Source organism: Mesoplodon densirostris, chromosome 12 (assembly GCF_025265405.1).
Source record: "Mesoplodon densirostris isolate mMesDen1 chromosome 12, mMesDen1 primary haplotype, whole genome shotgun sequence".
NCBI lineage: Eukaryota > Metazoa > Chordata > Mammalia > Artiodactyla > Ziphiidae > Mesoplodon > Mesoplodon densirostris.
This window is the reverse complement of record NC_082672.1, coordinates 40,694,784-40,712,796: the sequence shown is the minus strand read 5'-3', so window position 1 is coordinate 40,712,796 and position 18,013 is coordinate 40,694,784. Positions and strand designations below refer to the sequence as shown.

At 34.1% G+C, this 18,013-nt stretch overlaps 1 protein-coding gene across 1 annotated transcript in view; it reads right to left on the bottom strand.

Moving 5' to 3' along the window:
- The window catches only part of TBC1D32 (TBC1 domain family member 32), a 184,802-nt gene that overhangs the window by 104,814 nt on the left and 61,975 nt on the right, over window positions 1-18,013 (bottom strand). Inside the window, exons 17-21 of the mRNA XM_060115191.1 lie at window positions 11,852-12,053; window positions 11,185-11,267; window positions 5,952-6,090; window positions 3,040-3,127; window positions 1,015-1,133 (exon numbers count right to left, since the gene is read on the bottom strand). Of these exons, the coding sequence (XP_059971174.1) occupies window positions 1,015-1,133; window positions 3,040-3,127; window positions 5,952-6,090; window positions 11,185-11,267; window positions 11,852-12,053 (631 nt within the window). The remainder of the gene's footprint in view (window positions 1-1,014; window positions 1,134-3,039; window positions 3,128-5,951; window positions 6,091-11,184; window positions 11,268-11,851; window positions 12,054-18,013) is intronic.

Here is an 18,013-nt window from a genome sequence, read left to right as displayed (position 1 = left end):
TACTCAACCATCCCTGCATCCCTGGGATAAATCCACTTGATCATGGTGTATGATCCTTTTAATGTATGGTTGAATTTGATTTGCCAGTATTTTACTGAGGATTTCTGCAGCTACATTCAGTGATATTGGCCTGTATTTTTTATTTTTTTCACAGTCTTTCGTTGTGGAATCAGGGTGATGCTGGCCACACAGACTGAATTCTGATGCATTCCTTCCTCTCAAACTTGTAGTAGTTTGAGAAAGAAAAGCATTAACTCTTTAAATGTTTGGTATAATTCACCTGTGAAGCCATCTGATCCTGGACTTTTGTTTGTTGGGAGTTTTTAAAAATTACTGATTCAATTTCGTTACTGGTCATCTGTCTGTTCATATTTTGTATTTCTTCCTGATTCTGTCTTGGGAGATGGATAAATTCCTAGAAATATACAATTTCTTCTAGGTTGTCCACTTTATTGGCATATAATTGTTCATAGTAATATCATGATTTCTGTGGTATTGACTGTAACTTCTTTTTCATTTCCCATTTATTTGGCTCCTCTCTTTTCTTGAGAAGTCTGGCTAAAGGTTTATCAATTTTATTTATCTTTTCAAAAAACCAGCTCGTAGTTTCACTGATCTTTTCTATTGGTTTCTTAGTCTCTATTTCTGCTTTAATTTTTAGTATTTCTTTCCTTCTATTAAATTAGGGTTTGTTTGTTCTTTTTCTACTTCCTTTGAGTCGGCATTTGTTGTTTTGCTTTTTTAATATGTCTGGTGTGTATTGTTTGTTAATTGAGAAAAATTATAGTAGGAATATCCTAAAAGGAAAACATCCTTGCAAGACAATTCACAGGGAACACTGGTATTTGTCTTTTACTAAGTTTATTTTAAAAATAAAAATTTAGAAATAAATGAAACGAGGGAGAAAAATTAGGAAAGGCTGCTGGTTGTAACTGAATATAGATTAAGGTCTGGATGAAGTAATTTGAGAGAGATATTTCAAATCTATACATTGTTAGTTAAATCATTTCTTACCTTTTGACAGCTTCGGTCAATAGGGTCCACTGGAGTAGATTTGGGATGGGTTACTCTAACATCATCTCTTCCACATTCCAGATTGGCCCATAATTCAGTTAAAAGTGCATTAATAAATCCTAAGAAGAATTTTACATCATATTTATAATATACTACTTCTTTGGATTATGGAGGAAAGGCATAATTATCCTTCTGACAAGACTGGTCCACACTGACAGAAGACATACTTGTATCCTGTATAAGAAATAACCTCTAACCTTGGTAGAAATTATATCTGCTACTGTTAATATACATTTATGATGCCTCATTATCATATAACTGCAATGCCTAAACTCTCAAAGACTATTTCCCTAGAGGACTGAATTTTGAGCCCCAGTTTTTATCCTTTAGCCAATAACCTCTCTGAGCATGTTTTCCTGAAAAAAAATAAGGTTTACATGTTACTCAGCAAATAAGCTAATAGTGAAATGCAGCCTGAAAGCTGAGGTGTATGTGTGTAAAGAAGGAGGTATCCTGGAGGCACAGTAAACGTCCAAAGAGTGTGTGTTCCCTTTCTTTAGTGTAATAATTTTTTTGCATTTCCATATGCTTGGAACAATTCTCCACTTCATACAACTTCTGGCTCTATACAGTCTTTAAATTCTCCTGAGTCAGATATATAAATCTAAATGAAAGTGATTATTAAGCCCAATTATCAAATTCCTTTATGAGGAATCAAAGCATATGGAAAGGTGCAAAACAGAACACCTAATCATAAATCAGTAAGTTCGTAATAACACATTAGAGCAGAAAGGGTCCTCTGGCATAATGGAAAACATATAGGCTCTGAAATCGAAAATAGCAGTGTTCAAGTTACAAATCTGCCAGCTTGCTAGTTACATGTCCTTTAATCTTTTGACTTCTAAGAGCATCGGTTCCCGATTTGAAAGCTGAAAAAATTGTTGCATTTGAGGGTTGCCATAAGTATAAATGGGATGATATACACAGAGGTCCTAATATAGTACCAAGACATCAGAGGAAATTGAGCAGTGTTAGTCTTCCTCCCTTTGTCCTATGAAAAACTGCATTTAATCCTCTCAAGAAAAGTTGGATACTATGAGGTTTAGAAGCTTAATGACTTGAGCAACAAGAAAATCTGGGATTGAATCCAGTCTTCAAATGCTTCCATTAATGGGTCCCTCAGTGCTATAAATAAATTGGATTTTATTTTAAGTAAAAGAGTAAGTGGCTCAGCTTAGGGCAGCTTCTGCAAGAAATGTGTTTCATAAGTATTCCAAATTGGTCCAGCCAAAAAATATTTAAGATACACTATAGAAAAATATTTACATTTGAGGAGAGAATCAACAGTGACACTGATGTTATGATTCTTCACTTCTAAGACTTAAATGTAATCACAGCATCTCTATTAGAGATTATATCTTGTTTCTGGTTCAGGGTTCAGATAACCTTAATATACAATATATTAAATCTCCCAATGTTAGAATGTCTTAAAAATCCAATCTGTAGTAGACAATATTCAATATATGCCAACTACAAACTCCAAAAATAGTGGTGAAAATTAAGTGGGTGAGAGAGAATCTTTCAAGAAAAGAAGAGAAAAAGGAATAAGAAAATGGTATGTATATGTGATAACTATTATGACTGGAAATCTTGATTTATATATAATTCCCTGAAACTGAGCATTAAATCCTATCAGATGTAATTATACTAAGAGAGGATGACAAACTTTTGATTTATAACATGAAGGTTTCTTAAAGCCATCAAATATATCTCAGTTTAGGTCATTATGTGCCATTGTTCTGAGGAAAGAAAAAATTTATATATATTTTTACAGAGAAAAAAAAATTCCTAGTGGGATTTCACAGAAGAGAAAAGGTAAGAAGGAAATCCCAATAACATTCTTTTACCTAAGGCCTAACTTGGGAAAAAGAACTTTACAGTGATAATACCTGATACTTGATCATGGCAGTTAAATTTTGTATAGACTCACTCATTTTACTTAAATTATAATTCTAAAGAACTTACCTGAATTTTGTAGTGCTATTGCACCTGCTGCTGTTGATGCCACTTGTGTAAGCAGAACTCCACAGTCAAACTTTTTATGTCTGCTGGTCTAACATAAATAAGGAATAATGAGAATCAGGAAAACACAGCATGCTAATATTTTACTTACATGTTACATGTAGAGTTAGTGATTTCTTTATTAAAATGCTGGATAGTGTTTCAAGGAAAGATAACAAGAGCAGAAAAAACTCAAACTATAACAATCAGTGAGTTAATACTAATGTAATATTTTTGATAATCTTGTTTCAGAGATCTAGGTTTTGGAACCAGCCCTAAAATTATGTTGCTTCATGACCCTAAACAAGTCACTATGTCTCTAAGTCTCTTTATATATAAAATAAGGGATTTTGGACCAGATGAAGAGAAATTCCTTCCAATTCTAATTTCTGTTATCTTCCTATTTTATTCTTTAGGTTGGTTCTTTGGTAATAAATTCTCATTAATTAGTCTGTATTGAATGCCAGTTTTTTAACTGGGCTTTCAAATAAACAACTTTAAAAAGAATAATGGTATCTTCTTCAAAATGACGGTTTTAGAGGCAATGTGATTTTTTTCCTAAAGAAGGAAGTTATATACACGCACACGCGCACACACACACAATCCTCATTTAATATACAGGTTTCTAAACAACATTGTAGAAAACCTTAAATAATTTATTTCACAAAGAATATCATCCATGTATTCATGGTACAGTTCAGAAGTATCTCTTAGCAGAAATCAGAATAAGAAAATAAAGACGTTATAAAATATTCCTCCTTCCTCAGACTTTATAGGTCAGCCTGATCTCAGACAAAGTGTTTGACTTCTAAACAGAGCTAACCATTTAGAATTTGTATTTTTCAACATTTCATTAAAAGGATAAGGATATGTTTTTATTAAATTTTTAAAATATAAACTATACATTCCATATTAAGGGCAAAAAAAAAAAAAAAGGCAGGGGGGGACTAAAAGACCATGGGAAAGAATTAGGTTTATTTCTTAAAATTTTTTGCTGCTCATCTCTATAAATTTGCCTTCCTTTTCCATTTTTATTACACTTATTTTCCATTTTCCTTAATTTATCATCCATTAGTTCCACAGTGGGATAATACTGAAGTACAGCAAGATAAATGTCTATCTTTTTTCCCACTTGCCTTCTTCCATGACAATGGAAAAAAAACCTTACTTATCAATCATCCCAAAGGACACTGCTGATTCAGATATTAGTAGCCACAGGGGTCTTCCAGATCAACACTAAATACTAAAAAGGAAAGGCAGAGGAAAACTTCAGAGAAGCTAGAGGGGCTTCACTAAACAAGACTTAGATTTCATGGACACGGTTAAGACTAATCTGAGTTCTAGTATTACTACCATCAATAACTACATGTGTGAACACAAGCAGATCATTTATAACCGGCCTGGATCTCCAATTTCTCTTCAGCAAAATTAAGGAAAGTCTAGTTGCTTTCTTACAAGATAACTGAGAACCTAAATGTTCAAAAAATGTCTTGAATGGTGTAAATCAACATTAAACTATTGTACTAAATTATATGGTTGTAAGTTACTGATGTCCAGGGAACAACATCTTCTATTACAACGAACAGTATATTACAAAGGAAGACCAGATTGTTTTAAAATTTATGAATATAAAAAAATGACATCTAGTCCTAGGTATATTATCACAATAGTAAAAAGCTATGTCTACATGGTCTCAAGAATCTGAATGAGAAAGAAAAATGTCTTTCAGTCGCTTGAATATTTTCAAAAATGGAAAGAAAAAAAAAAAGGGAAACCCAAATGGTTAACTAGTACACAAGGAGAAATTCAAACTCACCAGCAGATCAAAACACAATTTATGTAAACTAAAAGCCTGAAAACCTTCTATATTTGCTATAATCTGAATGTCTATCTCCTCTTAAAATTCCTATGTTGGGGCTTCCCTGGTGGCGCAGTGGTTGAGAGTCCACCTGCCGATGCAGGGGACACGGGTTCGTGCCCCGATCCCGGAGGGTCCCATGCGCCGCGGAGCGGCTGGGCCCGCGAGCCATGGCCGCGGAGCCTGTGTGTCCGGAGCCTGTGCTCCGCAACGGGAGAGGCCACAGCAGCGAGAGGCCCGCGTACAGCGAAAAAAAAAAAAAAAAAAAAAAAAAAAAATTCCTATGTTGAAATACTAAGCCCTGGAAGGAATGGTAGGAAGTAGAGCCTTTGGGAGGCTATTAGGTTGTGAAGGTAGAGAGTGCTCACGAATGGAATTAGTGCTCTTATAAAAAAAAAAAAAAATCCCCAAGAGGCCCTAGCCCCTTCTGCTAGGCTACAATAAGAAGTCTGAACATCAAGAAATAGCTTCCAGAGATAAAGGAAACACTTTTAAAAGCATATCTATGATCCTAAGAAGCCCTGACATTTAGGGATATTTACTGTAACAGCAAAATGATGAATATATCTCAATGATCTCTGTCTGATAAAGGGCTAAATTTATAGTAAATTTTATTTAACAGTACCAATAACAAAACCCCTCTACAAATATATTTATTCTTCCAAAATGTGAACTCTAAACTCCCAATGACACATACACTTAGACCCAAAAGGTTTTTCTCCTGGAATTCCACCGAGTTTTTGTATAGCCAGATGTTTGATATCATATTTATAAAACATCTAGATGATTAACTGAGTTTTTCAATTTCATCCAGTTGTTTCAGCCTGTAAAATACTCATAGATACCAACATCAACTCTCTAAAGCTTTCCTGAAAAAATATCGTTAAATATTACAATGCTATATGGTTTTTTAATTGAGGTTTAATAATCTCTTCACACAAAGAAAACAGAATAATGTTCTTAATGGCTTTTACAGAAAGGAAAGTTCCTTTTGCCTGTGGCAGATGGTAATTCTCACCTGTAATTCTTTTGCGTATTGGTTGAACATAAATGTCACACATTCATTGACAGCACCTGTTCTTTGAAGAAGTTGTAGTCCTTTGGGAGTGGCAGCAAAATTTAGTAAATCGTCTAACAAATTCTCTTCCCAAGCCATACTGAAACAGGTAAAAAGAAAGGTATGAACGTTTTTATTGTACTCAAAACTGAAAACAACAACAAAAAAAAACAGCTTAATACTACTAACAATTAAATTTATAGAGTACACATTGGCTATAAAGTACTCAAATGTTTAAAAATAAGATAAACATCATGGTTTCCTTGACAGTGAGTTGTTTTTCTTATTTCTTCTATCCAATAATTTTCCTTCACTAAATGAATCAAGTATTAACTGAACATGTCAGCATTTTCATTACACCTAGATTCTCTCAACCAGGTCTTAATTTCATTCTGTTTTCCTATTATAATTCTGCTGTGCCTGGATTCCCCAAGCCCCAACTCTCCATTATTTCTATACTTTCTTTTCATTAAGGAGTATCTGTCTTCTGACTTTCTAAAGCATATCAGGCATTTTATCTTTATTGTCATTGGTTCTTAGTCTTACTTTTGGAGAATAACATTTTTTCTCAAAATACTTCTAAAAGACCAGTAACATTATCCAGAGAAAAAGAAAAGACAAAGTAAACAACTTGAAACATTCAGAAGACACACAGTAAATAGGAGAGTCAGAGCTAGCAATTTGGAAACACAGGAGAGGATATCAGCACTTCATCTGAAGTATCAGAAGTAAGAGAAAATTTTCTATCCACCCTACTGGATATTCCCATTTGCCTAGAAAAAAAACTGGATATTAAAATAGGTCAAAATCAAATGTTTATATTACATTGATTTAGATGTTCACAAAATGTTAATGAGATTTCTTTCCTAAATAAAAGACAAAGCATCATGAAAAGAAGCCATTTGTCTCTACAACCTATTTCCTCTTCAAAAGCAGCTGTGAGTCTAGAGGTTAGCCATTGTGCAAACTTGAGGGGAAAAAAACCCCCCAAAAACATTAATAATGAAAAAGAAAAGGAGGCTGGGTCTCAAACCACATCAGTGAGTCAATGCCTGGATAGTATTCCATGAGACTTCTTGCTTCATGGGAAAAAGAAAGCCTTACTGAGCTATCTGCAATCAGACACATTCTTTTTTTTTTTTTTTTTTTTTTGGGCGGTACGCAGGCCTCGCACTGTTGTGGCCTCTCCCGCTGTGGAGCACAGGCTCTGGACACGCAGGCTCAGTGGCCATGGCTCACGGGCCCAGCCACTCCGCGGCATGTGGGATCTTCCCGGACCGGGGCATGAACCCGTGTCCCCTGCATCGGCAGGCGGACTTTCAACCACTGTGCCACCAGGGAAGCTCTGCAATCAGACACATTCTTAACTCATGTACTCTGCAAATACTAACTAAAGCCAAGTATATTTAGCAATATTAGTAACATACAGGATAAAACTTAAGGCAAAGCAGTAATGAAATATTATATAATAAAAAGTTCCCAAGAAACAGTGAATTATGTTCCTAATAGCATAAAATATAAGTATGTAAAACAAAACCCCAGAATTACAAAGATAAATGGACAAATCAACTTTTATAGTGAATGATTATACATATGCCGACAAAACAAAATATTGGTGGAAATATTAAAAACTTAGAATATCTCTACTTCCAATAAAAAACATAAAATAGTCTTTTCAAGCAAGGACAGATTTTTTTTTGATTGACCCTGTACTACAACACAAAATCTCAACCAACCTAAAAGGATACATATTATGCAATCTATATTTTCTGAAAAGAACAGAAATGAATTAGAAGTCAACAGTAAAATATAGTAGTAAGAAAAAAAAAAAAAAACCATGTTTGGAAACTTAAATGTATTCCAAATATTTCATGGATTTTAAGAGTAAAATCAAGATAGAAATTTCTCAATATTTATAAGAGCTTAATAATGAAAGTACTACATATCAACATGTATTAAAGTTAGAATGGCTGATGTAGATTCCTTCTTTTAATATCCATTCTCAATCCCCTTCCACTTGTTTTCCTGTACTACTAAAGTGAGGGAAGGAGAGATGATAGAGAGGGAAAGAGAACATTAGCAAAATCAAAAACTGGTCTTTGCATAAACTAATGAAAATAAATTGGAGGGGGGGGAAGCAAAAAATACTAAGAATCAAAAAATGAGAAATAACTACAGCTAAAGAATTTTTTTAACATCATAAGAATACTTTGTACAAATTAACACCAAAAAAGTAAATATTGATTAAAAAATACGTTTTTTTTTAGAAAATATAGCAAAAGTCACTCAAGCAGAAATAAAAACCTTGAATGAACTATTAGCCATTAAAGAAATTGTTTTTAAAAAGTCTACCCCGACTACCCCCAAGTAAAAACACAGGCAAAAAACTTACAGGTTGTGTCATATAATTCTGAGAAAGTTAATATACTTTAGTTTATTGTTTCTCCTATTAACCTAGCATTTAATTCTCCCTTCAAATTATAGTGAAGACACTCAATGTTTCAAAACAGAAGGAAGATCTAAGCTACTGAATTTGTTTATCATCCTTGGAGAACCCTCCCCTTAGGACAATAGGCAACGGTCACACTGCTTTATTAGCTTATAAGAACTCCGATTTTTGAATGGTTAGATATTATAGAGTGTATAGTATAGACACTCTCATGGCAATTAAGTTTTAGGTGTTTATTTCTTTGGGATCATAGGCTGTTTTTGCAGATCAAAGATTCCCCCGTTACTTCAACCTCTAGTTTTACCAAAGGTCCCTTGGTAATTGGTTGGGGCAGGTTGGGCATCATTGGTTTTTTTGTGATTACATTCTTCTCTACAGTCACCCTAAGGATGGCCCCTAAGTAATTTGCAGTCACTGCAATCACTGATATCAAACTAGCCTCGTAGAAATTTCATCTGGGGTTGCATTTCAGTCTAGATTTAAGACATACCGTAAGATGACTACAAAGCAGCTTCTATATTCTCTATAGTATTGTAAGCACCAGTAAATGAAAGGATGGAGAGGAAATCTCCAACATATACTGTTAGAAAATAAGATCAAAATGCCTACCATTAGTCTGTCAGAGGCTCAAAAATATAGATTTTAACAACTTACTCTTCATTTTACCCTACTCAGTAAGACTAAGATCTCAGTCTTACCATCACTGTCCTTATTTAGAAACTAGTGCCTGGTGGTAGGAGAAGTGTTATTCATTCACTAATTCAACCAAGCTATCAAGCACCTGCTACATGCTGGAGACAAGCTAGTCTAGTTAATTGGCCAAAATAATTTTATGCTCAAGTTTTACTAAACTACAATGGAACAAATAATACCCATCTCATACCAAACTTTTCAATTAATGCAGAAGATACTCAACAACTCCATGAGATCATTTGATTTTGATGACAAAAATGAAAACAGTTCTATTTTATCAAAAACTATTAAACCTTTGTTTCTAAGACAGTAATATCAGATACTGAAGGAACCTCCTTTTCCTCTAGCATCAAGTTTACACATGGAGCACATTCCCCAGTTTAACACTGCTTGCCTCTCTCCACCTAATCACTCACTCCTCCCCACTGAAGAGGGGACTCAGGAAATTTGTAGGATGACCTAAGCATGATTGGATAGGCAATGCCTCTCCCCCAGTCCACCACTTCTTTGTGACCCAGCTGCCTGTAGGAAGCACACAGTCTGCTTAGTTCTACTACATAATTAAGTTTGATCTTTGTAAGCTCTGTCTCTGGGGGTGATGGAAGCCTATCCACTGCTGATAGTGAAAGAAGGGTAAATCTGTCTAATTCTTCTGATCTTGGGAAGCCTATGTTATTCAGTGTTTTGATTTCCTTGACTTCTTTATCTCTATTAATTGGTTCACAACACAGGAGAGAAGGAGTGACATATAATTTATTAGTTCCCTCAGACTCTAACATCAGAATCTAAAAATATTACTGACAGTAAAACGTGTTAAATACATTGACTATGTTCCCTCTCACTGCTAGTCTGTTGACCACACTATCTCTTCCACCTGAAATAATGTTCTCCCATTTTTAGACAGTTAATATCCATGTATCCGTTTTAACTTAGTTTAATAACAACTTCTTGAGGAAAGATTTCCCCAAGTCAGTTCCCAAAGGACCCTGAATGACCCCTATCATAAATTTAGCATGCTACATTGCCGCACTGTATTAACTTATTTGTATTTTACACTACACAATAAGTTCTCTAAGGTATATAGGTATACTCAGAACTCAGCAAAGTACTTGGTCCAATAAATGGCTGAATGAATGAGTAGAAAATGAACGCATGAATGAAAACAATAAATCACAGATCAAAGAAAACAGACCTAGAAATTACCTGAAAAATGAATTGCAGCAACATTTTTACTCACCCCCTCATGTAAAGAAAAAGATGGCAGTTGATTTAAGTTTCACAACTATATCAGAAAAAAAACTATAACTGATTTTTAGAAAATTAACTATTTGTTGAACAATTACATCATTAAGGAAATGTAAAAGGCTTTGACTTTTTTGTTTGTTTTTGAGTTAAACTATGCCTACCTAAAGAAAAATGGTGACTTTTTAAATTTCTCTTAACTAAACATCACTTAAAGTTCTAATTGTCTTTGTAGGTTATGCCGACACTCAATTAAAAAGAGACTCCAGGAACACATCACCAGATCTTAATTTTTTAAAAAAATATATATATATTCCCTATTAATCTGACTCCATATCCTACTGATATTTGTGAAAACAACATGGAAACATCTAAATTAAAAAATTACTATAAATACTGATTTAAATAATTCTCCAATGCCAAAATCTAAAATGTACCCCACACATTTTGGAAAGTTATAGTTTAAATGTAAATGGACTTCACTGGCATTTGAAAACATTCTACTTCTACTGAATTTCCAATTTTAGTATTTGGTGATTCTCCAAGTTTTCTGGAAACACTACAACATGTCACATTTCCTAACCCAAAATGTAAATACAGGTTGAAGTATAATAAATATTGCTATTTTTTCTTCTTTTAAAAGGTACAAGTATACGTGATTGCTAAAGTTCCTCCTAGGTGTACTTTTCCTTGAACCTATATATTATATATATACATCTAGCTTCCTATAAAATGTGTTTGCCACAGTATTCTATTACATTTCTCATTTTGAAATTATTTCAGCAAATGTGAAAAAACAGATTTACTTACATGTTCTGGGATTTGTGGCTTATCGAAGAAACAGAATCAGAATGCTGTACTGGAGTAGGAATTCTTTCTGATAGCAAACTTGTCTAAAATATAACAAATTTACATTTTTTTTTTTACTGATAGTGTTATTCATAAGCTCTCATGTAACAATTTTATATTTGACTCAATGTAATTAAAAATTAAATTACCTGCAAATTTTAAGTTATTTGATTCTTAACTATAATGTAAAGTATTTCATAAATGAAGTATATAAATGGGATGGGGGAAGATGCTGGCATATACTATATGTCAAATATACTATATTTGATGGTTGCTACATTATGATCTCCAGTGTATGCAACTAAAACCCAGCTATCTGTAAAAATTGCTCAGAAATAACTCCCAAAGGGTCAGTCTATGCAAAGACAATTTATTCAAAGGCTCTCCTTTCAGAAGAAAAGACTTTGTAGTGCCCAGTTAGGTCGCAGAGCTTTGTGCTATGGGGAGAGGATGTACTGAAGTTATGTAGTGCCAAATAAGAAAGCATTATGTCCCCTGAACTACTATAGTGCTAAAGTCGTCATATTTGCTCCAGTAAAATATTTTAACTGTAGTATGATATTATAATAGTGACCATATTTGAAATAAAGATTTGAAGAGAAGAAAAAAGAAGTTTGAAAATACTTACCTTCTTCCAAGCCTTCGCTATAGATTCATGCAAACTATAAGGAATTAAAACCTGCAAGCCTTCACATGTACCATATATTTGACGACACACAGAAGTAAAAGCTCCTTTAACCGTGGGAAACATTTCCGATCCAGAAAAAATAGAAATATCTTCATCAAGAACTTTTTTCGAAAACTGGGCAATTATATGAGCACCTGTAGGACTAAAAGATGATACCTAAAGCACTGTATGTACTTCAAGTGACCTAATCTGACTGAACTGCTTTTCTCTGCATGGGTATATCACTAACTTGACTGGTAGTTAAGTTCACTTATTTCCATTTGTTTGAATTTTTTTTTTAGTTCTACTTTTTAACTTTAACATTTAGTATATGAAACAGATACATGATTCCTAAGTTAAGCCTAGGTACACTCAAGGAATAATCCCAGATGTTTCATACCGATACCTCCCGATCCATATACTTCTTCCCCTCCTCTAAAACTATCACTTTTCAGCTTATTCTTTTATCATTCCCTTTTGAAAAAGCAAATATAATTGTATTTATTCATATTCCATTCTACTATACAAAAGGTAGCATTATATAAACATTCTTGTTTTGTTTTTTACTTCATATATTCTGATAATTCTATAGCAGTACATAAAAAATTCCTCATCCCCTTTTTACAGCTGCTAAGTACTCCTTTGTATAAACATAATTTAATCAACTAGCCTCTTATTGTTGGACATCTGAGATGTATCCAGTTTTTCGCTAATAAAGTTAGAAACTCTAACCCACTGCACAATGAGGATTCAGAAGATATTCTAACGTTTTATGCTTTATCTGTTTAACTTCAATGTGAGGGAGACGCTTTAAAAAAAAATCTAGAAATCATAAGAATAATGATTGGGAAAAACGACTACATATAATTAAAGGATGTCTACATAGCAGAAAAAACTTAAATAGAGAAGTGATGGACAATAAAAAGAAATCTTAGAACTCATGACAAAGGGTTAGTCTTCATAATTTTAAAAGAATTGTTATATATGGATAAGAAAAAGACTTCCAGGTTAACTCTGTCAGACTGAACACATACATTCACATCTACTCCCTCCTGAAATATTAAAATGCAAAAGTAAACAAAATTTTCAGAGGGCTCTTGCAGCCATCAAGGACAAGGAGAAAAAAAAGATATGATAGTAACAAAGTTTGGAACCTAGAAAAGAATAATTCAGAGCCTAGAAAAACTGAATGATCAGCCACAGAATAGAAAATGGAATCAACAGGATTTCATAGAACCTCTCAAAAAACTCAAATTGGTGGCACCAAAAATCTCTATAATTGGGGGTACAAGTGGGACTTAAGATAAAGATGCCTGAAACTCAAGTTTAAGAAGGAACTTGACCTCCAGATTATTTTCACATTCCATGCAGTCACCCCTGTACCTCTTGGAAGTTAGGCAGAAATTAAAACTGATAGCAAGCAGCACAGGATTTAATCAAGTTTTATATACTAAAGCTTGAGACCCATCACCTTTTGCATTCAGTGGTCTTCTCTCACTAGGCTTATACTCTCTTCAAGCAGCTAACTGTAAGAGCCTTCTTTATGGACTCTGACCAGAACAAAGACAAGACTAAAGATACTTACATTAAAGGTTCCTCAAACAATACCATGGCAAGGTTCCCCCTTCAGCAAAGGCCAGAAGTGACAAGTCCCATTTCCCTGCATGAGTTTCAAGCAGCTTTTTACTAACTTTAGTATATCTGAAGAAATCTAATTTAAAAAGTCAGAGACCAAGATAACAAATACAAAAGTCTATTTGAACAGAAAAATAAAATGACAAATGGAAACTTCATTACCTTCACAGAGGTAAGAAGAACTTACACTCATGAAACAAGAACAGGATGCTAGTGAGAACACTCTTGGACATAAAATAATAGCAATATTCTTTTTGACCCATCTCCTAAAGGTAATAAAAGCAAAAATAAACAAGTGGGACCTAATTAAACTTAACAGCTTTTTGCACAGCAAAGGAAACCATCAATAAAATGAAAGACAGCCTACTGAATGGGAGAAGATATTTGTAAATGATGACCAATAAGGGGTTAATATCCAACATATATAAACAGCTTATACAACTCAACATCAAAAAAAAAAAACCAAACCCAGATTACAAAATGGGCAGAACTGAATAGACATATTTTCCAAAGAAAAAATGCAGATGGCCAATAGGCACATGAAAAGATGTTCAACACTACTAATCAACAGGGAAATGCAAATCAAAACCACAATGAGATTTCGCCTCACACCTGTAAGAATGGCTACCATCAGAAAGAACACAAATAACAAATGTTAGGATGTAGAGAAAAGGGAACACTGCTGGTGGGAAATGTAAACTGGTGCAACCACTGTAGAAAACCATACAGAGTTTCTCAAAAAAATTAAAAATACAACTACTATATAACCCAGCAATTCCACTCCTGAGTATATATCTAAAAGAAACAAAAACACTAATTCGAAAAGGTATATGCACCCCAGTGGTCATAGCATTATTTACAATGGAAGCAACCTAAGTGTCCATCAACAGATGAATGGATAAAGAAGATGTGGTGTGTGTGTGTATACATATACACACACAGACACGAACACACAAACAGTGGACTACTACTAAGTCATAAAAACAAATGAATTTCTGCCACCTGCATCAATATCGATGGACTTGGAGGGCATTAGCCTAAGTGAAATAAGTCAGAGAGACAAATATTGTATGATATCACTTATATGTGGAACCTAAAAAATACAACAAACTAGTGAATATAACAAAAAAGCAGCAGACTCACAGATAAGAGAAGAAACTAGTGGTTACCAGTGGGGAGGGGGAGGGGCAATACAGGGGTGGAAGAGTGGGAGGTACAAACAACTACTGGGTGTAAGACAGGCTCAAGGATGTATTGTACAATATGGGGAATACAGCCAAGATTTTGTAATAACTGTAAATGTAAAGTAACCTTTAAAACTTGCATAAAATTAAAAACAAATTAAAATAATAGGGTGGTAGAGTAAGAATGTACTCTTAAAAAAGAAATAGAAATAAAAATTTCAGTAGAAGTGCTTGAAAATAAAGCAAGCTGAGGCAATTTCCTAGAAAGGAAAAAAAAAAAAAAAAAAGGCACAGAACAGATAGGGAAGTCTAAATTCCAATGAGAGTTTAAGAGAAAACAGAAGATCATTGCCCCAACTTTTGGCCCCCAGCAACCACAAATTCACTTTGTTGCTATGAATTTGTCTATTTTTGACATTTCATATGAATAAAGTCATATTATGTAAAAACAAAGACAAAAAAGAAATGAAATCCAACTATTTTTCTTAAACTGAAAGACATAAATCTTCAGATTTAAAAAGTCCATCAAATAGGTTAAGAACAGAACTTCATCAAGAAACATCATAAAACTTCAGAATACTAACAGGCAACAGAAGACTGAAAAGCTTCCAGAAGGAGGTGGGGAAAAAGTCATCCTAGTGATGATGAAGGTCATTACAAGGATAAAAGCTATGCACCAGACCAAGCCAGGAACTAGTCTGAATAAAGTAGATCAGAAGGCTAAAAAAGTCTTTGATAAAAATTGATAGAATTTGTCTAGTATTTGAATATACTGAGAGAAGATATAATTAGTTAGGAAAGTCAAGTACACTGAAAATTAATGCCAACAAAAGAAATAAAACTAACTCCAAAGAAAACAAGTTGTGAAAGTAATGATATGGCTGGGCTGTGAAGGCTGCTCTTGGTAGGGTAGATACAGTATGATTACAACCAAGACTATTGGCTCAACTATATTGCACTGATAGAGGGAAGGGAGAGACTAAGTGTGTACATGCAGGTGGGCTGGGGGAGATAAGGAGAGAGAGATATAAATCATTATAATAAGTCAATGAATAATACCTTAAACTAAAATCTAAAAGTATTATAAGCACATTATTTAATGATCTAGATGTAAGCTCTAAAGGAAACATCTAAAGCAGCCAAAAGTAGCTGCCTCTGGAGAACAAGGAACTTTTTATAATAAGCCTTGCATGTTCACTGTGTGCATACGTAACTCAGAGTCGGTGAAAAAAAAAATCAAACTAAAAAAGTGGGCTGAAGCTATGAAAAGGAATCATTCCTATACACCAACAATGAAAGATCAGAAAGAGAAATTAAGGAAACAATCCCATTTACCATTGCAACAAAAAGAATAAAATACCTAGGAATAAACCTACCTAAGGAGGCAAAAGACCTGCGTGCAGAAAACTATAAGATACTGATGAAAGAAATCAAAGACGAAACAAACAGATGGAGAGATATACCATGTTCTTGGACTGGAAGAATCAATATTGTGAAAATGACTATACTACCCAAAGCAATCTACAGGTTCAATGCAATCCCTATCAAATTACCAATGGCATTTTTCACAGAACCAGAACAAAAAATTTTACAATTTGTATGGAAACACAAAAGACCTTGAATAGCAAAAGCAATCTTGAGAAAAAAAAAAAAAAAACGGAGCTGGAGGAATCAGGCTCCCTGAATTCAGACTCTACTACAAAGCTACAGTAATCGAGACAATACGGTACTGACACAAAAACAGAAATATAGATCAATGAAACAGGATAGAAAGCCCAGAGATAAAACCACACACCAATGGTCACCTAATCTATGAAAAAGAAGGCCAGAATATACAATGGAGAAAAGACAGCCTCTTCAATAATTGGTGCTGGGAAAACTGGACAGCTACATGTAAAAGAATGAAATTAGAAGACTTCCTAACACCATACACAAAAATAAACTCAAAATGGATTAAAGACCTAAATGTAAGGCCAGACACTATCAAACTCTTAGAGGAAAACATAGGCAGAACACTCCTTGACATAAAAAACCACAGCAAGATCTTTTTTGACCCACCTCCTAGAGTAACAGAAATAAAAACAAAAATAAACAAATGGGACTTAAAAGCTTTTGCACAGCAAAGGAAACCATAAACAAGATGAAAAGACAACCCTCAGAATGGGAGAAAATATTTGCAAATGAAGCAATGGACAAAGGATTAATCTCCAAAATATACAAACAGCTCATGCAGCTCAATATCAAAAAAAAACAAGTAACCTAATCCAAAAATGGGCAGAAGACCTAAATAGACATTTCTCCAAAGAAGACATACAGATGGCCAAACACATGAAAAAATGCTCAACATCACTAACTATTAAAGAAATGCAAATCAAAACTACAATGAGATCTCACCTCACACCAGTCAGAATGGCCATCATCACAAAATCTACAAACAATAAATGCTGGAAAGGGTGTGGAGAAAAGGGAACCTTCTTTCACTGTTGGTGGGAATGTAAATTGATACAGCCCCTATGGAGAACAGTATGGGGGTTCCTTAAAAAAAACTAAAATAGAACTGCCATGTGACCCAGAAATCCCACTACTGGGCATATACCCAGAGAAAACCATAATTCAAAAAGACACATGCACCCCAATGTTCACTGCAGCACTATTTACAATAGCCAGGGCATAGAAACAACCTAAATGTCCATCAACAGAGGAATGGATAAAGAAGATTCGGTTCATACATACAATGGAATATTACTCTGCCATAAAAAGGAACAAAATTGGGTCATTTGTAGAGATGTGGATGGACCTAGAGACTGTCACAAAGAGTGAAGTCAGTCAGAAAGAGAAAAACAAATATTGTACATTAACACATATATGTAGAATCAGAAAAAATTGGTATAGATCTTATTTACAAAGCATAAATAGAGACAAAGATGTAGAGAAAAAACGTATGGATACCAAGGGTGACAGGGGCAAGTGGGATGAACTGGGACAGTGGGATTAACATATACACACTATTGATACTATGTATAAAATAGATAACTAATGAGAACCCACTGCATAGCACAGGGAGCTCTACTCAGTGCTCTATGGTGACCTAAATGGGAAGAAAATCCAAGACAGAGGGGATATATATATACATATAGCTGATTCACTTTGCTGTACAGTAGAAACTAACACAACATTGTAAAGCAACTCTACTCCAATAAAATTTTTAAAAATAAAAAATAAACTGAAAAAAAAAAGAAATGGAAATAACCAAAAACCGTATCTCCATAGGAGCAGTGAGATGCTCAAACACAACAAGAGTTGG